We start from the raw sequence: 23,378 nt of genomic DNA on the forward strand, positions 1-23,378 counted from the left end.
TTGGTAACAATAGAATTAGAACAAAGGAAATAAATTTTATGGTTCAGATGTTTAAAGATACAAAGCTCTGAAAGCCTGGTGTACCCATCTTCTTTTTCCACAAGTTTTTAACCAAATTCTGTGTATTTGTAGTTTACTTTTTTTTTAAAGATTTTATTTATTTATTTGACAGAGAGCACAAGCAGGGAGAGCAGCAGGAAGTGGGAGAGAGAAAGGTTCCAGGAAGAGGGAGAGAGAAAGGTTCCCCGCTGAGCAGGAAGCCTGAGGCAGGACTCGATCCCAAGACCCTAGGATCATGACTGGAGCAGAAGGCAAGGGAAGGCAGATGCTTAACCGACTGAACCACCCAGGCGCCCCTGTAATTTACTTTTTTAAATAGCTCCAATTTAGATGCAACCTAGAAATTGTTTATAAATGCTCAAGTGCCAGATTGAGAGAGTCCTGTGTTCTTTTCCCCACTTCCAAAGGATATGATCATGCAGTAACTGTTCTTGGGGGTCAAAAATTTGCTTGCTTTCTTCCTTATTGTCTTCAATGTGTAAAACAATCAAATGTCACAATACAAGTCATCATAACTGATCAGAATACTAAAAAGTAAAAAGGCCATAGAAACACAGCATTTTACAGGGAGAAAATAGCCCCATTTTACCCAAGGAAAACAGAAACAAAGAGCCACACGGAACTGTGGTAGCGGGTCCGGCACAGGCTCGAACAGGATTGGTGTTGGCCAGCTCTGGTCTTCCTCGCTAGCCGCCCCCTATGGGTGAGGGGCCTTATTCAAAGGCAAACAGCCCATGAGGAGGATTCTGATAGCCCCATTTTCAGACCACTTCGTTCTCAGGGTTATTTGCAAATATTTAGTACTGTCATTTGGGACACTGGGTTGTCCTCTCTTCCCCACTATTCTGGAAACACGACTTTTTCAATGCCTTTATCTCTTGTCCTATTATGCATAGTCTTTAAAACTTCCTTTGTACCCACCCACAAAAGAGAAAAGTCCCAATCAACAGCTTCTTGAAGATGCCCACGACAGACTCGACGCTGTCCAGATTTTTCTAGAAAAACTGACAGAGCCCTTTTCCTGCTGTTAAGATGTGTTATATGGGCTCATAATTCCATTCTCCTGAAGTCCCTGAAGACTGTGAGGTGAACTCATTCCCATCCTACAGATGAAGAAAGTAGGGCACCTGAGTGGCTCAGAAGATTAAGTGTCTGCCTCCCGCTCAGATCATGATCAGAGGATCCTGGGATCGAGCCCTGCATCGGGCTCCCTGCTTCTCCCTCTGCCTCTGCCTGTTGCTCCCCCTACCTGTGCTTGTGCTCTCTAATAAATAAAATCTTAAAAAAAAAAAAAAAAGAAAAAAAAAGACGAAGAAAATAGAGAAGCGGGGCGCCTGGGTGGCTCAGTGAGTTAAAGCCTCTGCTTTCGACTCGGGTCATGATCCCAGGGTCTCGGGATCGAGCCCCATGTCGGGCTCTCTCCTCAGCGGGGAGCCTGCTTCCCTCCTCTCTCTCTCTGCCTACTTGTGATCTCTCTCTGTCAAATAAATAAATAAAAATCTTTAAAAAAAAAAAAGAAAGAAAAAGAAAATAGAGAAGCAGGGTCACAACAGCTGCCGACCCCAAACCCCACATGACACCGGAAGTACAGCAGAACCCTGTCCTCGCTCCAGCTGTGACCACGACCCTCCTTCCCCTGACCAGGGGCAAGGACATCAGCTGCACACTAGTCTCAGAATGGTTCCTTAAAAATGATAGGCCTTTCCCCCCACCCCTTTTCCCCTTTAACTTTTCTTTAAAAAGTAAATTTCACACCCAGATGTGTTTTGTGCTATTAGTTGATGACTGTCTTCTCTGGCTGTGTTTGCCTGACTTCCCTCATGTACAGCCATCTGTTGCTCTTCTACAACCCATAAAGTGAGCGTGGGGGCCTGTGTAGCATCTGTCTGGAACGCAGTAGTGGGACAGGAGTAGTGGGACCATTATCAGTGGGGGAGCGACGGCCCCACAGAAAACCCGGCACGCAGTCAGGCTGCTCTCTCCCACATAAGCAGTCGTGGCTTCAGCATGCTTGTCAAGAACCAGAGCCCATGCACCTTCCATTGAGGATATGGCTGTACCCTGTCATGGTGGACTTTAATTCTTAATCAGTAAACGCATTCTCTAATGGGTACGTTCCTACAAAGCCATTTCAGGAAAAACAAAATAAAGACTTCTCTTTTTAAGAATTGATCCATTGACCCCACATGGTAGGGGTAGAAATAGCTTCTGCAAACATCTGGGCAAAGGGAGGGGAGGACGTCAGAAGGGTCTCAGTTTCTTGGCGACATTGAGGTCCAGGTACTCGTCCAGAAAGCTGTTTGCAATCCCCAGGGCGCCTAGGACTATCAGCAGAGCCAGACTCCCCAGACTCAGCTGGAAACCGGTGATCCTACAGGACAGACACGAGGCAGAGACATGGTAACCAGTGCAGCAATGAAGGGAGGCGTTCTGGGGTAGGCTGCTCGTCGCTGGCACCTCCCAAAACTTCAAACGCTTTTGCCATTTGAAAATTTGGATTCATCACATGAATTAATGGGGATGCCTAGCCACAGAGGTTGACTCCTTTGCACACTCAAAGGACAGTCACGCCTGGGCAGGATTGTTTCCTTTACGACTTTTTAGAGATCGTGCGGAATCCTTGCAAGGATTTCAAGTGTGACGGCCGCGAGCGCACACTGAGTGCCAAGTTTGTACTTGATGTTCCTGTCTCACCCCTAGTTATGCAAGGCCTGGGAAGAGGGGTCTCAGGCCACTCAGATCACTCGTGCAACCATGACCATGTGGGCTCTTAATAACCTCAGGAACGCACAGCGAATTCGGACGCCATCCAGCCACTCTTTTCCTAAGTGTCACCCAGTTCATAGGTTCTCCTTACCTTTTTTTAGCTGCTTCCGAATATCCCCAGAAATACTGGTGACGGGCATATATGTACACCAGACCCAGACAAGTGGCAAAAACTACAGAGAGAAAAACAGAGAAGATACGGAATGTGATGGCGGTCTCTCAAAACATGGTAGGACAACTGAAAAAATGCTCACAAAATGTGTACATGTCCAGAATGCACAAATAGCTCTGACAAAAACAACTTAATTTTTTTAATGGGCAAAATGTTTGAATTCCCAATTCATACAGGAAGACAAGCAAATGTACCAATAAGCACATGAAAATTTTTTTGAACATTATTCGACATCATTCAGTATCATCAAACTGTGTCTTAAAACCACAAGGAGAGGGTATCACTGCAAACCCACTGCAATGGCTAAAATTTAAACAGACCAACAACACAAAATGTTGGCAGTATTGGTACCCTCATACATTATTGGTGGGAATGCAAAATGGTACAGCCACTTTGGGAAAAGTTCTGGTAGTTTCTTATGACCCAACTTTTGGGTCATACTTTTGTTTTTTTTTTTTTTTTTTAAAGATTTTATTTATTTATTTGACAGAGAGAGATCACAAGTAGGCAGAGAGGCAGGCAGAGAAGAGTGAGAGGGAAGCAGGCTCCCTGCCGAGCAGAGAGCCCGATGCGGGACTCGATCCCAGGACCCTGAGATCATGACCTGAGCCGAAGGCAGCGGCTTAAACCACTGAGCCACCCAGGCGCCCCTGGGTCATACTTTTTACCCAACAATTCCATTCCTATATATTTACCCCAAAGAAATGAAAGCACATGTCCATAAAAAAAATGCTCAGTGGGTTAAAGCCTCTGCCTTCGGCTCAGGTCATGATCTCAGGGTCCTGGGATCGAGTCCCGCATCGGGCTCTCTGCTGAGCAGGGAGCCTGCCTCCTCCTCTCTCCCTCTCTGCCTGCCTCTCTGCCTACTTGTGATCTCTGTCTGTCAAATAAATAAATAAAATCTTAAAAAAAAAAAATCAGCAAAGAGCCCAGAAACCTAACAACAGGAGAATGGATAACCAAATTGAGATAATCATACTACAGAATACCACTCAGCAACGAAAAGCCACGGATACTTGCAACAACATGGTGAGTCTCAACATTTTTCTGAGTGAATGAAGCACGCACAAGAGTAGACACTGTATGGTTCCTATGATGACAAGTTCTAGAATGGGCCGAACTGAACTATAATGAAAAAGACCAGAATGGTGGTTGCTTCTGAAAGTGCCTGACGAGGAGAGGCAGAAGAAAACTTTCTGGGGACACCTGGGTGCCTCAGTCAGTAAAATGTCCAACTCCTGGTATCAGGTCAGGTAATACTCCCAGGGTTGTAAGATCAAGTCCTGCACTGGGCTCTATGCTCAGCATGGAGTCTGCTTGTCCCTCTCCCTCTGCTTCTCCCCCTTTTCTCTCACAGATAGATAGATAGACAGATAGATAGACAGAATCTTTTGAAAAAAAGAAAAATTTTGAGTGGAAGTCATGTCCTGCGTCTGATGGGCACACACTTGTTAAAACTCATGGAATGGACCATGTATGATCTGTGCCTTTCACTATACAGTGTATAAATTTTACCTCAAAGAGATGTAAAGTGTAGCATGATCTTCTGTCATCTTGTCCCACAAAAAATATCAATATTTTCCCTACCATCAGGGACCCTCTCTCTTCCTCAGCACCCAAAGGATGCAAATTGCGAGAGCCCTCTGGCACACACTTGGAGTCTATCTTTGGGGCTCTGATATCCTGAATAAAATTAACTTCCTTATTTTATTAGATCACAACCATTTTCTTTAGTTTCTACTCTACACCAAGCAGAGTCTAAGGATTGGGGTCAGCAGTGAAATAGAGACAAGCTCCCTACCTTTATGGAGTTTATCAGCAAAGACAGCCAACAAGGAGAAAACTTAGAAGAGCATCACAGAACTGAAAGTGCAGGGAAGGAAATGAGGCAAGAGGGATGGAACAGCAGGGGCGGAGGAGGCCTCCCTTAGAAAGGGGTCAGGGAAGGCCTCCTGAGGGGAGGACGAGTGCCTGGGACCTGCAGGTGAGAAGGAGGGGGCCAAGCAAAGAGATGAGATGGCGGGGGTGGTGGGGGCGGGCAGCTGGCATGTGAGGGAGGAAGTGGAGAGATCCTGAAGCAGACTGCAGTTCTGAAGCGTCCCCACCAAACCCCCCATCTAATGACTTAATTCCCTCGAAGCCAATGAGAACAATTCCAGGCAATTAACAGGCAACTTAAGTTTTCATGAGGAAGAACAAAATTATGACAGAAAATCCTTTTCTGAGAGTGGGCTTCATTCAGCCTGTTAACAGTGACATCCAAAGGGTCAAATAGCAGAGACTGAGTCCCATTATCAAAGGCACGTTTCTTATTAGTTGTTAATGCAGTCTTACCTGACAAGGAACAACCGCCTTCATTCATGCCCTCAGGGGACAAAAATGTGAGTTGGAATAGAGTTAAGAAGTCTCTTTCTCTGAAGGACATTTTATCTGAAATTCCTCAGCCGACAGCAAAAATTACAAGAAGACAGTGAAGGGGGTTGCCTTTGAAAGTCACTGGATTGGGGTTTAGCGAAATCTTAGCCATCAAGTGTCAGACCCAAATGAGATAATGAAAGTTATCAGAAAGCCAAAGAGATTGAATTTCTCCAACTCAGATAGCCGCTGCTGCTCTGACCCCGTTAAAGAAACAGGCAGATTCGGGTTAAGGCTTCAGCTCGCCAAGGATATTTCCAGATGTTTGCAGAGTGGCTACACACAGGAACACGACAGCCTTGTCAACTCAAGGAAGGATACAGACGTTGTTGAGAAAATACCTACGGACCCTGCCTGTCCTTGAAATCCAGTTTTCTCCCACACTGATGAATGTTAAGTTGAGCAAACTACGTAAGCTGTGAGTTTGGTTTCCTCATCTGTAGAGTAGGCATCAGTTACAGAACCTACCTCACAGCAAAGTTTCCGTCCTACCTATCTTGTCCTTGGAAGTGTAAAGCAGCACCTGGCTCGTAGTGAGTGCTCAGTAAACAATAACTATGATCATCAGCTCTCCATCTTGTAGAGAAACTGGAATTAAGGAATCAGAGCTGAAGACCAAGATCATGTCATTTTCATCTGGAAATGCCCAGCATGCGGTTTGCTCCAAGTTGGCTTTTTTGTTCTGTTTTGGTTTCGTTATTTATTTTACCAAGTTAAACTGAAATGAAGCCAAAGTTAGTTTATCTGCAGGGCGGTGCTCTTTGATGCACAGAGACATGGATTATTTCATTTAGAACAACTTCCGGAATCAATGTTTGGTGGCACATCCGTTCCTTAATGGTTCTAAGAACCACAGTCATCATTAGAACAGAGTCGATCCTATTTTAAAATTACCTTGATTGAAATACCATCCAGCCATCCACAATGTAATCAGAAATATGGGGTAAAACTCCACACAGTTTTGTCTGCAGGAAAAAAAATATAAAGACATTGGTCATTTTTTTTTTAAGATTTTACTTATTTATTTGAGAGAGAGACAGAGATAACACCAGTGCAGAGGAGAGGGAGAAGCAGGCTCCCCGATGAGCAGGGAGCCAGATGCAGGGCTAGATCCCAGGACCCTGGGATCGTGACCTGAGCTGAAGGCAGATGCTTAACCACTCAGCAGATGCTGAGCCACCCAGATGCCTCAGACATGGGTTATTTTATGAGAAAACTCAACCTGAAAACATTATGCTTTCATCTGGAGGTAAATGTCTGATCTCTTCTTATAAAAATAATCTAAGAATTACATAAAAACTTAGATGTCTTTTCATGTCAAATTTGAGTTTTCCAAGGTAAGACTAAACACTGTTTAACCTCAGATCTGGGCCAAGAATCACTTTCCCACCTGTAAGATGCCAGTAGTAGGAATGAATTTTAGCTCTTTTCCAAAAGACAGACCTTGAGATGGTTCTGATTCTAAGTCCAAAATTCATTCCACAGCTTTTCTAAAGAACCCAGAAAATAACACAATTTATATTTATCAGATCTCTTCCCAAAAATTCTTACATACTCATTGCCTCCCACTTGAATTACACAGCAGTCAAAAAACACTCTTAAATCATTCCCCTAAAATCTCCTGAATGGAGTATTCTTTGTTCCCATTTTATAGAGGGAAAAAATAAGTCCCGACAGCACAAGCCAACCCATGACTTGCAGAGAATCAAAGGTACTGTGACACCACCAGATTCCAAAGCCCTGTCCCAACATCAAGTCAAATTGCCTCTATTCCTAGAAAATCTGATACTATTTTAAGCAAAAAGGAACAGTTCTCTGAGAACTATAATTCATCTGCACCTAGCAAAGAGAAAAAAAAGATGAATTATATTCATCCTTCCCATGCTGCACCCCCAAGGGTTCTCGGTTTGGTTGGCGGTGCTCCTTGCTGACACTATCACAACCGGAAAGATCTCTACTGTCATTTGTGATGTCTTGAGTTGACCCTGGTGGGAGCGGCATAGTGTAGAGAATCCGAAATTATTCCACATTCTTCCTTGAAGCTCGTGTACGTAACGTTATGAGACAATCGGCCCAGAAATAGTGGATACCGGCTCTTGAAGATCATCTCTTCTAGCTGAGGTCACCATGAGAGGCTTTATTTTCTTAATTTAAAAAAAAAAAAAAGTTGTTTTATTTTGTTTTGGCCACCAAGACGGCAACACAGGGGCCTCTGGAACTTCCCTCCTCCCACGGATACCCTGATTGTACAGCCACACTCACAGAGCAATTCCCTCTGAAGGAAACCCAAAAGCCAGCTGAGTGACTCCTACAGTGGAGACAAGAAGAAGATACCCACGCTGAAACAGGGGGGCAAGGCTGAGACACACGCTCGCCATGCACCACCCCCAGCACACCACCATACCAGCAGCTTCTCCTGAGGACCCCACAGATAGCCGCCAACTTTTAAGACTCCTGCTTGAGGGCTGGGCCCTCAGAACCCCTAGCTCTGAAAGCTAATGGGATTTGGGGGAAGGACTCTAGCAGGACAGCAGCACGATCCCTCCCTTCAGGGGCTTGCCAGCAGGGGCTGTGTCCCTCACCTCCCTTGAGGCTCTAGGAAGTGACCCAAAAGATAGGGGGAGGGGGTGCTGAGGTCCTGGGTGAGCAGGGCTGCTTAGGAGCCATTGAGATTCCAGCAAGGGTGTGACTTTAACTGCATTTGGGCTCCCTGAGGGCAGAGCCTGGAGTATCTGAGCAGTTCTGCTCCCAAGAAACAAGTCCCTTTGTCCCTTCTAGGCAGTTAGCCCGTTGGTCTCCAGGCAGTTAGCCCGTTGGTCTCCAGGCAGTTAGTTGGTCTCCAGGCAGTTAGTCCGTTAGTCTGTTGGTCTCACCCTGGCCTCAGGTCCTAGTGGTGCTCATTATCCATTGCTCCTCCGGGCTGTCCTGCCTTAAGCCCTAATCCCTCTGAAAGGAGGCTCTGTCCCTATCTTAATATCATGTATCAGAGATCGAAAATAATTCTCCTGACGGCCAGCCATGGAGCCCAGCAACGGTCTTCCTTGTAGCTGCCTACTGAGAATACCAGGTCTTGCTTGGCTGACGCACCTGGCGTCCCGTTCTACCTGTTCAGTATGACCTCTTCCTGCACCACTCCAACCCAGCATGCGACCATGTCTTTCTGCCACCACAGTTAAGTGGTTCGTGCCTGGATGTGTCCCAAGAGAGTTCGTTCACAGCGAGGTGTCCACAAACACTGTTTAACTCAAGGGGACCAAGTTTGGAAACTGTGTTCTTAACAATCCTATCAGTGACTAATTACAGTTACACTGACAAGAAAACTAAACTGGAAATAATTCCTGGTCTCTTTTGGACATGAAAGCAGATATAGTCTGTCTTCTCATGCTAGGTGATCTTCAGGAAAAGTCTCCAAATGCAACAGAAAACAGCTGGAAGCAGCTGTGCCCATTTCCCTTCATGTGGGAAGGGAAGGGGGTAGCCCATTATGGCCACTGAGGGACTGTCCCCTTTCCCACATGCCCACACTGAGGGAAACGTGTCTGTCTACTCGTCCCTCGTTAGAGCCCTCTTTGCTCAAAAAACCTGTGCTCTTTTGATATTTAAGCTTCCCATAAAATGATTGGGGGAGAAGCTTTTCCTTTGTTATTGGCAGAGTTACCATATGGCTTAAAGTCTACCCAGGGGCCATGACAGAAGAGTCTTTAAGGAAGACAGTAGGGTTACAATCCTCCTAGTTTGCCCTAGACTGAGCGGGATTTCAAAACATGCGACTTTGAAGTTCATAATCAGGATGGTCCCAGATACATGTCTCGGTCTGCCTAGACCTGAGGGTTTCCTGGGACACAGAACTCTGAGTAGGAAAGTGCCAGACCAAGCAGAAGGATCTGGTCACCAGAAAGGATGACCTGAAGAAGCCTATGGAGATTGAGTCATTAAAGCGGCTGGAACCCCTCAGGGTTCATCCCCAACTCAGAGGAAGCCTGGCTGTGGGGCCCCAGATTCATGGCCACTGAGAGTCCTCTGGACCTGAAAGCCGGCAGTAGTGAGTACAGTCCTGAACTAAGTACCATTAAATCCTGTCTCGGTCATGAACTGTGTTGCTCAGTTCACCTCATTTCGGAAAAAAGAACCAAATTGAGGCCTGACGGCCAAATTGAGCAGTTCCTAAAATGGGTCTCCAAATTTTGTGGACTATATCGTTCTCATGGTTGCATAACCCCATTAAAAAGCAACCAACAGACACATGTCCTCCTATATGCAGCAGAGGTAGTTAGCTGGCCACAAAGATGGCATGAAGTTGGTGTTGCACACCCAGGGACCAGATGCCCGGCTGTCCTGGATTTGGGCACGGCCATTTCCTGCCAATGGAAAGAGAAAGTAAAATACGTCACCTCTGAGCCAAATGGTCAAGAAGCAGGTGTGCCAAGCTCCCTTCCCCCACACACTGGCTGAGTGGGGAGAGCTCTGAGGACATGGATGGGGACAGATCTCTTAGATGGACAGAGCACAGGCCTTTAATGGCCATGTGGAAGGCCACTCCACCAGGAACCCCACACAGGACCCTACATGACCAGGACATAACTTCCATTGTGTTAAACCACTAGGCATACGGGGTTGATCCATTAGCCGAGCTCGTAGAATCAACTGGAAAAGAATATCATCTACATGATAACACACACACAAAACAGAAATTAAAGAACGAGATTTTAAGAGCAAATATAAATCGAAGCTCCCAAGTTTCCTCACCCTCCCAGCAGATTACTTAGTGTCCCCTCAGCATGGACGCGTCACCTGAGGGAGCTCTGACCTCAAGCTTTTCTGAATTGCTCTGCTATTTGGTCGATTAGGAGACCGTGTATGATACTCTTGTTCACAGAAAATGTGAACCAGGTACCAAAGGGAAAAACCAGATTACCTAGAGTACCGAGTAGTGTAACACGCTTCAGAAATAAAAACAGACAAGACAACCTAAAGGAGTCTTCTTAGGAGGTTTTCCTCTTTTGAGGTTTCGTTAGCTCCTTTTTCTTTCTCCTTCTGTTTGGGTGAACCCCAAGCAGTGGGCCGCCCACCACCATGAGCGGCCTGCTCTGTTAACAGATGGCCCGGCCTCAGTCTGCTGGCTTTTGACCCTGGAAAGTCTTTTCGGTAATTACACTGGCTGAGGGTCAGAGAAACAGGTTAATATGCTCAGCAAAGCTCGCAGAGTAGAGGTGCTGAGCTGATCTTTCTATACAGATCCGTAACTGTCTGAACTGCTCCTTGTCGAGTAACCTTTGTGTGGGAACTTGAGAGGGCAGTGGCCACACATGGCAGGAGGGCAGGATCGAACCCCCGCTCAGGGGTGCCACTGCTGCGGAAGCACCGGGATGAGCAGACAAGGGAGTGAGGCTTGCAACTCATCCACACCCCTGCTGCTCCTCGTGTCCCGCCACCTGAGACTCGGCCAGCATGGGGGACAGAGCTATTTGGTGGTGGCATGGACTGACTGTTGGTGTCCCTCAAAATTCGTATGTTGAAGGTCTAACCTCCAGTGTGGCTGTACGTGGAGTACAAAAGTAAGTAAGGTTAAATGGGGTCAGAAGGGTGGGACCCTGATCTAATGGGATTGGCGTCCTTCTATGAAGAGACACCAGAGAGCTCTCTGCCACCCACCAGACTCACCCCGCCCACCCCCTTCTCTGTCTTTGCGTGTACACACCAAGGAAATGACAAATGAAGACATGGCAAGAAGGCAGCCATCTGTGGGGCACCTGAGTGGCTCAGTGGGTTAAGCTGCTGCCTTCGGTTCAGGTCATGATCTCAGGGTCGTGGGATCGAGTCCCGCATCCGGCTTTCTGCTCAGCAGGGAGCCTGCTTCCCCCCCTCTCTCTCTCTGCCTGCCTCTCTGCCTACTTCTGGTCTCTCTCTGTCAAATAAATAAATAAATAAATAAATAAATAAATAAATAAAAGGCAGCCATCTGTAAGCCGAGAGAGGAGAGCTCTCACCAGAAACCCAAGCAGCCAAAACTATGATCTTAGATCAAGATCTTGATCTTCTCATCTCCAGAAGTGTGAGAAAACAAATGTTTGTTTTTTAAACCACCCAATCTGTGGTACTTTGTTACCACAGCCTGAGCCGACTGATACAGACGGTTTGTGGAGGAGGGTGCTACAGTTTGAAGGGCTCATAGTTTACAGTCATTATCTCACCTCGGGGACCCCTAGCCCATTCTAACTCAGTGGATAAGGACATCTTAGGCTTTAGCTAATACCTAAGATGGGTGCACTTGTAAGAAAAATGGAGCTATGTTTACTGCCTCTCTTTAACTTGTTTGTACTTATCACAAAAATAGGTGATCCACATTACTTATAATCCCAGTGTTGCAGAATACCTGAAAATTATTCTTTGTGAATTTTCCTTTCTCCAGAGTTTTTAGACATACAGTAAAGCCAATAGTTTGAATCTCTAAATTTCTGGATTTGAATTCAAAATGACTACAAAAAAGTAAGTGAAACAGCAAAAACCAAAAAGTTACAGCTACAGTGGGTAAGAAGAGGGTAATATTTCTTCTTTTTTTTTTTTAAAGATTTTATTTATTTATTTGACAGATAGAGATCACAAGTAGGCAGAGAGGCAGGCAGAGAGAGAGAGAGAGAGGAGGAAGCAGGCTCCCTGCCAAGCAGAGAGCCCGATGCGGGGCTCGATCCCAGGACCCTGGAATCATGACCTGAGCGAAAGGCAGAGGCTTTAACCCACTGAGCCACCCAGGCGCCCCAAAGAGGGTAATATTTCTAAAGAGTACTCAGGTTCATGATGAATGGGTTACTTGTGACAGGCTAATTCTGGAACAGGAACTGAATAATTCAATATTAAGCAAATAGGGGTGCATTCAAAGAACTAAGTGAGAGGAAATTCTACTATCTTACCCAGCACTAAAGAAACCATTGTTGGGACATTACATATACTTCCAAGCTTCAGGTTTAGAATATGAAAAATCTTAGTCCAAAGAGAACAACCAAACTTTTTTAGTGACTGGGGGGAAAAGCTAAAGACTTATTACAATGTAGCCTCAAAATACAGAAGATGAAAGATATTTAATAATGGTCCCCAACTGTATGAAAAAGAGTGGGGTCAGCAACTATTCCGCTCTTCTGATGAGAATAGAATCAGAGGGAATGCACTTAAATCGCAACAAGATCAAGCTACTACTTGGATCACTTCTTAGATTTATAAAAGCCTCCAATCTAAAGGGATCAACGTACTCAAATTAGACGAGATAGAATTTTTTAGCTTAGCAATAACTTGAAGGAATGGCCCTTGTTGAAACTATAGTTACTTTGTTCACAAGTTTAAAAATGTATTCCAGTAAAAGACGCAAAACTCTAGAAAGTCCTCTTTAAGACCCTCCCTGTAAGAAGGGAAGAGGAACCAAATGGGGATGAGGCCCTGGGCTGGTAATATGGGTAAACCGGGAGCCATAATAATCACTTCTGCTTGGCAAATGAATACCCAACCTGAGGTGAGCTTGAGATAGGAAATAGGTGCATCCGTGTGGTCAGAGGGACCTTGAAGTGGTTGTTAGGAGATGTCAGTTTCCACTTAGAGATAGGATTAGTCCTAACACCAGGCTTCTTGACCATACTTAGGACAAAAGAGCAGGACAAAAGAGCAGGGGAAAAGACAGCATTTCTGATATAGCTATGACCCTAAGACCTTCAAGGGAGGCTGAAGGACTCAATGGTTTGGTCCAGGAGAGCCAGAAAAGAAAGTGCATTTCCTCTCAGGGATTTGCAGAGCTCAAGAAAGCCTACCCTTGAAGACAAGAATAGCCAAGTAGGCTTTGAAATGACCTGGTTATCCCAAGGGATCCTGCCCTAACCACCTCATATAAAATCAAAATAGCTTCACTAGCAATGAATCCAATCTGATTTGGACTGATATACTTAAACCTTATAGTCTAAGTGAAGACTTGGTCTAGTGCAATGGAACATCTAAGAAGAAATTCAGGGTCACCCTCACCCTTCAGAGAGAACTCAGGACAATTACTACTATGCTCTTAAAGGTATTTGATGGGTCCTCACTCCCTCTGCCCCAATTATTGGCCATTATTCTTTAACCCCTCTTCATTCTGCCATGATTAATCAAACAGAACAAACAAAACACTTCTAACAAGAAAATTAAGTGTGTATACTTTTTTTTTAATACACAGCAGCTTAAGAGAAATATTTCAAAATGGCATCCATCTATAGAAAAGAAGAGAGGGGCGCCTGGGTGGCTCAGTTGGTTAAGTCTCCAGCCCTTGGTTTCAGCTCAGGTCATGATCTCAGTGTTGTGAGACTGAGCCCCGAGACTAGCTCTGTGCTCAGCACAAAGTCTGCTTGGGATTCTATCCCCCTTCCTCCTCTTCTCTCCCTGCTTCTGCATTCTCCTCACTCCTACCCCCACTTTCTCTCACTCTCTCAAATAAATACACAAATCTTTAAAAAAGAGAGAGAGAGAAGGGAGAGAGCAATAACTTGAAAGAAATCAAATTTGTGGAAAGGGTAAATACAAACAGAACTAGAAGCAGCCCAAGGACTGAGCATGCCAGAAGCCCAGCACGCCCCAACAGAAAGTTCTTACATGACAGAAGACAAGGTAGGAAGATGTGGAATTTCCTCCTGTGAAGATTTTATAAATAGTACAGTGTCTCCTAAACTTCAAGCATTAATATATCACTGTCAAAAGTTCAGCATCTCCATATAACACTTACTATTTTTCTATAAATCACCTTTTTTTTTTACCTTAAATTAGGGAGAATGAAATTTATGAGTAGAAAAAGAATATCACTTTCTAAATAAAGTTTAAAAATAAATCCCATGAGAACAAAATTTGCCAAGTTCTCATTAGATGCTGTTGATTGCTGAAGGCTCAGAGCACAAGACCCTCCCTCTGTCGAAGAAGAGAACGGATGTTCAAGAGGTGTTGAGAGCACATCACGAGGGCTCCGTGCTAAACATGACAGATTGAACCTGTGTTTATTTCTTCTTCCTCCTGAAACCTCACTAAAATGCCAGTAAAGGAAAAACAAAATAGATATAAAGTCATCGAGAACAAGGAGAGTGGGAGCAGACACAGCAGTGGAAGAGAGATATTAGCAAATTTCTGAAGGAGGACAGCCCTCAGGGAACAGCGGCTGAGCTGACAGTGTGCAGGCAGATGAAGCCTCAGTGCCTGCAGAAGGAAGGACCAATGAAGACTAAGACACTGCTCATCCCAGAACCCCAACAGGCTCAGGAACTGGGGACTCCGGGTACCTTTGAGGCCAAAGGCTGAAAGGGAAGAACTGGTTGACAGACTCTACTAAGGAGTGCTTTGCTCCCCTCCACCTCTGAGCCCCACTCCTACTTCCCCATCCCAGGACAGGAGGGCTCTGTTGCCTAGAGAACCCCAACCAGAGAATCGCAGGGGCGTCCAGAACAAAATTCTGTGCTAGGAACCATGTGCACCTACATACTGTGTAGAGGAAGAACCTTCCTTCACCCGGCACGCTGTCAGGTTTTTGGAAGTAAGACCTATTGTACTCGTCCTCCTCCCTCACCCCACACTTGCCTGCCCCCACAGGGGGCTTAAGAGTTTTCTCAAGAGAAACCTAATGGTCCCAGAAAGAGAACTTACAGATACTGACGTTTGGAGCTCTCCCAAAGAAAGCTGCTGATGACCAATCACCCTCTGGTGAAGCTGCCTAACTGAGTAAGCCCCTCCCATGCACACGGAGCTTCCATTTCATTTTCTGACACTCCTTATTACATGGGCAGAGACAGCCCATCAAGAACCACTTGACTTTTGAGTAAAGCTTCTAAGATCTCCTTTGCTCAGATCTCTTTGCTGGACCCTTGTCTTCTTGATTTCTAAGACTGTTTCAGTCCTCGCTCCTCTTCTCTCCTTTACCTACACCCACTCCCTTAAAGATTTCTTAAAAAAAAAAAAAAAAAAATTCTTCCAGTGTTGTGGTTCTAAATCATCTTTGTGCACCAGTGAATTTATATTTCCAGCTCAGATCCCTCTGCCAAAATGCAGATTCGTAGATCCACCTGCCTGCTGTCTCTCTACCCAGACGTGTACCGTACCAGGCTGTTTACAATGCAACAAGAAAGGATCCAAGTAGCGTAGTGAATGACCATGCTGACAGCCTCTCCTAAGCTGTGCGGAAGTCAGTCACACCTCGGACACGGTCAATCAGAATCGCCGGTCTTCCCCCCAAAACTGGTCTTCCTGCTGCCTTCTCTCTCTCGGTTGTCTCTCGGGACGCTCAGGCCAAATCTCGGAGGTCGTTCTTTTTTTTTTTTTTTTTTTAAGATTTTATTTATTTATTTGACAGAGAGAGATCACAAGTAGACAGAGAGGCAGGCAGAGAGAGAGAGGAGAAAGCAGGCTCCCCGCTGAGCAGAGAACCCAATGTGGGGCTGGATCCCAGGACCCTGAGATCATGACCTGAGCCGAAGGCAGAGGCTCAACCCACTGAGCCACCCAGGCACCCCTCGGAGGTCGGTTTTTTTTTTTTTAATATTTTATTTATTTGACAGAGAGAAATCACAACTAGGCAGAGAGGCAGGCAGAGAGAGAGGAGGAAGCAGGCTCCCTGCGAAGCAGAGAGCCTGATGCGGGGCTCGATCCCAGGACCCTGGGATCATGACCTGAGCCGAAGGCAGAGGCTTTAACCCACTGAGCCACCCAGGCGCCCCTCGGAGGTCATTCTTGACGTTTCTCACACTCCGTATTTATTATGTCAGGAAATTCTCTTGACTCTAACCTCCAAACATATCCAGAATCTGACCATTTCTCACCATCTCTACTGCTACCTCCCTGGTTCAAGGCAGCCTCCTAACCGAATTTCCTCCTCCTACCAATGCCTCCATAGAGACTGTTCTCAGCAAAGCAGATCAAGTCCTCCTTTGAAAATAGAGGATGGTGTTACTCCTCCGCTCCAAACCTTATAATGACTTTCCATTTCCCTCAGAGAAAAGCCAAAGATCTTACAAAGGCTTTGAAGGATCATACTAATGATCCCTCTATTAGTTTTCTAACTTTACCTCCTACCACTTTGTCAGCTCCTTCTCTCAGCCACAGACTTCCTTGCTCACCCACCAGGCACATTCCCACTTAGGGTCTTTGCAGTAGTTACTCCCTCCGCCTCAAGAGGCTTTTCTCTGCATGTTCACATGGTTAACTCTTACCGCTTTCAAGCCTTTGCTCGAGTCACCTTCTTGGTGGGGTCCACGCGGAACAACCTAAATAGGAACCCGCCCCAACTTGCCCCCCAGCAACCCATCCCTATGCTCCCTTACAATGCGCTCCTTTTTCCTTTATTTCTTAACACTTACCACCTCTTGCTTAATATAGTATTTTCTACTATTTCCTGTTTACTTTCCGTCTTCTTTGACTATACGGTGAACTTCATGAGGGCAAGGATCTTTGTCTAATTTTTTCACTGGTATATCGTAAGCTACTGGAACAGTTTCAAGTATATAGAGGTGGTCAACAGATATATAATGGGCAAATAATATATAAAAATGAAAGAGGCTAAAACCGACAAATAAGAAGGAGCTTGGAAAAAACAGAAATGATACAAGAAGTTTAAAAAATATTATCATAAAAATCCTCAGATATAAGAAATTAAACTGTATCCGTAAAACAAAAAGGGATGATTTAATAGCAGCAGTAATAGCTAAAGAACAAAGAATAAAAATTAATTCTTAGAAATTAAAATTGATACCTGAATTTTTTTTAAAAGTTAGTAAACAGAAGTTCTAGAAATTTCCCAGAAAGAGCAAAAGTCCAAGAAGATGAAAAAACAAAGATAAAAGAAAACTAGGTGACCCACCCAGAGCTCAACATACAACTCATGGAGGTTTTAAGAATAAAGGAACAGAGAAAATGAAGAAGAGGAAATTCAGGGGAAAAGATATTTTTTAAAAATTCTAGAACAGGAAGACATGAATTTTCAGTCTGTAAAAAAGCTTTATGTAGGGGTCAGCATAGTAAAGACAAATGCCTCTCAGTAAGCACAGCACCATAACATCTTAGCACACTGGGATGAGAGGAAGATTCTAAAGCCTCCACAGTTTCCAAACAAAGAACCAGGAATTAGAAGGGCACAGAACATCAAGACAATACCAGTGGAAACTAGAAAATAATAGAGGAATATTTTTAAAATTCAGAGAGTGAGGATTTTTAACATAGAAATACATGTCCAGGGGTGCCTGGGTGGCTCAGTGGGTTAAGCCTCTGCCTTTGCCTCGGGTCATGGTCTTGTGGTTCTGGGATCGAGCCCCGCATCAGGCTCTCTGCTTGGCGGGGAGCCTGCTTCGCCCTCTCTCTCTGCCTGCCTCTCTGCCTACTTGTGATCTCTCTCTAATAAATAAATAAAATCTTTTTAAAAAATTAAATAAATAAATAAGAACTACATGTCCAACCAAGTCATCAATCAACTGTGAGGCAGAGTAAAAGCATATTTTGAAATGTAAAGTCTCAAAATTTGACCAACTATTCACCCTCTCTCAGCAAATTTCTGCAGGGTATATTCCACCAAAATGAGAGAAAACCAATATATAGGAAAATAGGAGATCCAGGAAAGCAGGCAATCCAAATCAGGAGAAGATAAGGAGAATTCCTGGAATGAGGACCAAAAGTCCCACAATGACAGCATGTAGCAGGTTTAAAAAGCATCCTCCAGATTGGAGAAAGATGGAGGACTCAAGTAGAAATGATCCAAGAAAAAAAAATGGTATCACTAGAATAATGTATTTGAATGTATTAAGAGATTTTCAGTTCTGTTAAAGATTTGAGGATGAAACTAAGCAAACAAATAAAGAGGCAATCATTAACCCCATATAAAATGAAAAATTTCACAAGAAAGAGCTGAAATCATTATATACTATTTGACTCAAGTTTGAACATTACTTAGTTAATTATAATAATATAAACATTGGCTGTCGGTTTAACTCAACAAAGTGATGTAACCGTACTGGAAGGTGGTGGTAAGGAGAAGAGGAAGTGGAAAGACATGAAATTCTTTCTTCCATAAAAGGAAGCTAATGGATAATGTCTAAAATTTATTAATCAATAAATAGCAGTGAAAGCGTAATATTTAGAAATATGGAAGTAAATACCAAACGTAGTAGTCAGAAGGGTGCCAATGGCTGTCTCTGGGGTTGGATTGGCAGTAAGGAGAGTTATTTGTTGCTTTCAAACTTGTAATGTTACTTTATTTTCAGACCACATACATGTATTACTCTGATAAAAAATAAATATTGGAGTGTGGGACATACCGGCACCAAACCAATGCTTTCCACTTGACATAATCATAAAGATTCAAAGACAACTGAAAGGGAAATGAGTCTCTCACCATGTCATTCAATGTTACTGAAAATCATATCTTGGGGCATAAAGTTTCAGTCAAGTAAGAGATCAAGCTCTGGAGATCTGCTGTACAACACTGTACCTCTACAAACAATAATATTTTATACATTTAAATTTTTTAAGAGGGTGTATCTTGAGTTACATGTTCTTCCCACAAGAAAATTTTGTTGAAAAAAAAACATGTTTATGCACCTCTTAAAATTATCTCTTCTATTAACACCCCACACTTTCAAGCCTGGGGAATAATCTCTGCAATTCTTTTTTTTTTAAGATTTTATTTATTTATTTGTGAGAGAGAGCACGAGAGAGCGGAAGGTCAGAGGGAGAAGCAGACTTCCTGTGGAGCTGGGAGCCCGATGCGGGACTTGATCCCAGTACTCCAGGATCATGACCTGAGCTGAAGGCAGTTGCTTTACCAACTGAGCCACCCAGGCACCCAGTCTGTGCAATTCTTTTGAAGCAAAGAGATGGACAAGAGAACAATGCTGTCAGCTCAAGGATCATGACTTGCCCAAAGTGATTCAAGATGGAATAAAAAGCCAAATAATCCAATCGTCGTTAAAGAAAAAAATTCCATAGTTGAGATTTTTTCCCACAAGGAAAGCATCAGTTCAGATCATTTTACAGGCAATTCTAACAACTTTGAAGGAGCACACTCTCCCAATCTTACTAAAATTCTCTGAGAAAATAATTCTCTAACTCATTCCATGAGACTAGCATAATCTTGATATCAAAGTGAGATGAAGATCATATAAATAAAGGAAAATTATAGGCCCACGTCACTCATGACATAGATGAAAAACCCCAAAGTATTAACAAAAGAGCCGAGTGACACATAAATGGTGCCCCCTGCGATGTTTCTAAAAGCACTTATTTGGGGGATGAGATCTAAAGGGAGCCCTAGCGTCTGTAGCAGCCAAACTCACGGTGTTTACGGTGGAACATTCTGTGTGCATCTGAAAGGACAAGATGATCAAAATCACTACAAGTATGTGTGAAGTGGAAAGTTTTCTCACTCTTACAGGCTTGGGATTTCAGGAAATGGTTTGTCTCAGTTTCACGTGGAAAGGTAAAATAAAGATAGGAAATTGATGTCATAGCTAATCCAGCTGGAGGCTATTGAACTCTCAGAGTACTCAAGGGGCTCTTGAACCAAACTGCCATGCTTAGAGATATAGAGAAGTCTTTCTTAAGATCCCAGCCTTTTCTATAAATGCACCCTCTAAATTCAAAATGTAGGTCAGTAGAGACTCCATGTGTTGGATGCTTCAAGAATCATGAGGAGGGGTTTGGCTGTGAAGTATGGTTTGTTACAATGCAGTATCTTCTCTGCACCTCTTTGCCCTGATCAGAAGTCTCTATACGTGGTAGGCCCAGATCCCAGAAGGGTGGGGGAAACATTACTTACTGTGCACGAAATATTCTTTCAAACTCTGGTGACCCAGAGACTGCCGGAGGTGTAACTTTGTATTTTAATCTTGCCTTTCCCACATGCAAAGCAAAATAACCTGCAAGGATAGAGAGGGATTAACAAGTAAAATGTAGCACATCACTATTGATGAGGAAACACACAAATTTAAACCACAATTAGATGCCATCACATACCTATTTAAAGGTTTAAAATTAAAAAGACAAATCATTTAAATTAAAAAAGAGCGCAGTAAGGCTAGCAGAACAGCCAGAAATTTCAAACACTCTGGTGGGAATGTAAAATGGTACAATCACTTTGGAAAACCATTTGGAATGGGATTTTTTAAGTTAGACATACATAGACCATATAGCCAGTCACTCCACTCTAGTTATTTCCCCAAGAAAAATTAAATCATATGTCCATACAAAAACTTGTACACAAATATTCATAGCAGTTTTATTCATAATAGCCAAAAATTAGGAACAACTCTGCAATTGTTAATTGTTCATTTTATTGTCTCAACTACGCTAGGGCATGGTGCCCCACTGTTTGGTCAAACACCAGTCTAGATGTTTCTGTGAAAATATTCTTTGGGTGTGAGTAACATTTATATCAGTAGAGTAAATCTGAATAAAGCCGATTACCCTCCTTATGTGAGTGGGCCTCATCCAATCAGTTGAAGGCCCGCAGAGAAAAGACTGAAGTCCCCCAAAGAGAAAGGAATTCTGCCTACACACTGCCTTCAGGCTCCATACGGCAACACCAATTCTTGCTAGAATTTCCAGCCTTCGAACACACCCTGCAAATTTCAGAGTTGCCAGCCCCAACAATGGTGTGAACCAATTTTTTAAAAAATAAATGTGTGTGCGTGTTGTATTAGTTCTGCTTCTCTGGAGAACCCTAACACAAATGTTGGTCAACAAGCTAATGGATAAACACATTGTGGTGTATGTGGTATATCCACATAATAGAATACTATTAGACAGTAAAAGAGAATGAACAATTGACACGTGAAACAACAGGGATGAACCTCAAACATATTATGCTGAATGAGAGTAGGAAGATCAGAAGAGAACAGTACTGCAGAGTTTCACTTCTATAAACTCAAAAATGCAAATGAATCCATAGTGACATAAAGCAGATCTGTGGCTACCTAGAGAGGGCAAGAGCCAAGAGGGAGGGTCACAAGAAAACTTTTGGGAACGATGCCTCCTTGTCTGACTCAGTTTCCCTACTATGAGATGATCATGACTTTGTTCTTCCTTGGCCACATTTGTTGCATTAGATCATCCAAGCCCAATGCCAGAGTCACTTGCATCTGACCACCAGCCCTATGAAGTTCGCTGGCTTCCGGACCACACTTCCTCCTTGGTCAGTTGTTCTCACCTCCCATCCTTATCACCCTAGTTTTGCCCCATAATTAACTCTGGGGTCAAGGATTTCCCTTCAGATTATTTCTTCCGGTTTCGGTTCCCTACCAGTTCTCTCCAGGCGATTCTGGTCTCCCTTACTTTAGTACCTCCACACCCATTTCCCACTTGCTCATGTTTCAAATCTAGTTTCCTTTTGCGCACCACGTTTCTAGCTTGTGTGACAGTCTCAGGAGTGATGCATTTCCTCCTGAGACCCGATCCTATCTCCTATCTGATAAGTCAGTAAATAGTGAGCCTGGTTCAGTAAGGGCTCGCACAGCAGGCCTCTTCCCTCCCCCACGACTTCCTCTCCTCTGCAAATAAACCATGGCTCAGGATTTAAACGCTGCAGCTGAACATCAGCTTTTGATGCACTTTTGCATCAAAAGTGCATAAATACTCAGCTAGAGTCTCCCATTCAAAGTGCCGTGGCATCCCTGAAGCCAGACAGAGCAGGGTGAGGATTTGGGAAATGCAGGACTGGGCACTGGCTGTTTCCAGCCCTGGCTAAATCCTCTCAAGGCAGCCTGAATCTGGAGAGGCCAATAAGTCATGTGCCCGGCTGGCGCCAAAAAGGAAATGTGTCTGCAGAGGGGAAATATGGCGGCCATTCTGTACCCTGCTGCCACCACGGCTCCACCGTCTTAGAGAAAACACTTGGTAAGTCTTCTTGCTTCTGTCTGTAACATGGAAACAATGAAAGACATGTGCTCCTTGATTTACACTAGGCAATGGGGCCTGAACTTAGAGCTTCGAAATAAAGCCATGTGTGAAAGCTTTGAAAGTACCATCTTCCTCGTGGCTCTCCACAGCACCTGGTCGCACCTGTCTGTCGCAGGACAAACACAAGGAGTTTCCGGCAATGGCAGGGGTGTTTGAATGCTCCCACCCAGCCCACCCATAGCCCCGGGAGGAAGGATTCAGTTGGGCCAGCATCTCCCTGAGGAGGAGAAACCCCTTTCTGTTCTTCCAGGTCAGGGGCCTTAGGGAGGCCATGGCTACCGCTGCGATCACATGATGAGGATGGAAAGGCTGGCAGCCATTTTATTTCCCTCCCTAACAGTTACCTAAAAACTACTTGGGGATACTCTCCTTTTGCTATGCCTGTCTTTTTCTCTTTTCTTCACTTTCACCAGAGGAATGCATGTATGCTGAGGGGTGGAGGGGAGTGGTGAGAATCGAGACCACCACCCCCGCCCCCGCCCCAGCCCCAGCCAGAGCTCAGCTTCTTGACCGTGTGGCTGCCCCTCAGTCCAGCCGGAGCTTCTTTCTGAGGGCAAGCAGCAGAGGATGGGGACGGACCATGCCATGCCCCAACCCCAGGCCAGGGCCCCTGGCAGGCACTTCTCATCCAGCATCCTGCTTAACCCTCTTTGAAGAGGACATTGAAGGACAGAATATCCTGGCCAGGGGTACCCAGCTGGTAAGTGCCTGAGCTGGACAGATAGGGGACTGTCTGTCTTCAAAACCTGATCTGTTTCAGGGCGCCTGGTTAAGTGGTTAAGCCACTGCCTTCGGCTCAGGTCATGATCCCAGGGTCCTGGGATCCAGCCCCGCATCCGGCTCTCTGCTCAGCGGGGAGCCTGCTTCCTTCTCCTCTCTCTGCCTGCCTCTCTGCCTACTTGTGATCTCTGTCTGTCAAATAAATAAAAAAAAAAAAACTTAAAAAAAAAAAAACCTGATCTGTTTCTACCGTGATTCATGGTGTCCCTTCTCCATAAACACCAGACTTCTGCAGAAGCAGCAAATTCTGGTCCTT

The 23,378-nt window shown here is 44.5% G+C and overlaps 1 protein-coding gene across 5 annotated transcripts in view; it reads right to left on the minus strand.

The window, feature by feature from the left end:
- Positions 1-2,102: 2,102 nt before the first annotated feature.
- Positions 2,103-23,378, minus strand: part of MGST2 (microsomal glutathione S-transferase 2) — a 30,204-nt gene continuing 8,928 nt past the window's right edge. For 2 of the 5 annotated variants that reach the window (XM_045997960.1, XM_045997958.1), the window contains exons 2-6: positions 20,205-20,304; positions 19,723-19,752; positions 6,308-6,378; positions 2,918-2,999; positions 2,103-2,431 (exon numbers count right to left, since the gene is read on the minus strand). In XM_045997960.1, coding sequence (XP_045853916.1) covers positions 2,302-2,431; positions 2,918-2,999; positions 6,308-6,332 — 237 coding nt within the window. In that variant the 5' untranslated portion in view covers positions 6,333-6,378; positions 19,723-19,752; positions 20,205-20,304 and the 3' untranslated portion in view covers positions 2,103-2,301. The remainder of the gene's footprint in view (positions 2,432-2,917; positions 3,000-6,307; positions 6,379-19,722; positions 19,753-20,204; positions 20,305-23,378) is intronic. The other 3 variants (XM_045997956.1, XM_045997955.1, XM_045997957.1) reach the window with 2 other exon arrangements.

The sequence above is a fragment of the Meles meles genome, chromosome 2 (genome assembly GCF_922984935.1).
Source record: "Meles meles chromosome 2, mMelMel3.1 paternal haplotype, whole genome shotgun sequence".
Taxonomy (NCBI): Eukaryota; Metazoa; Chordata; class Mammalia; order Carnivora; family Mustelidae; genus Meles; species Meles meles.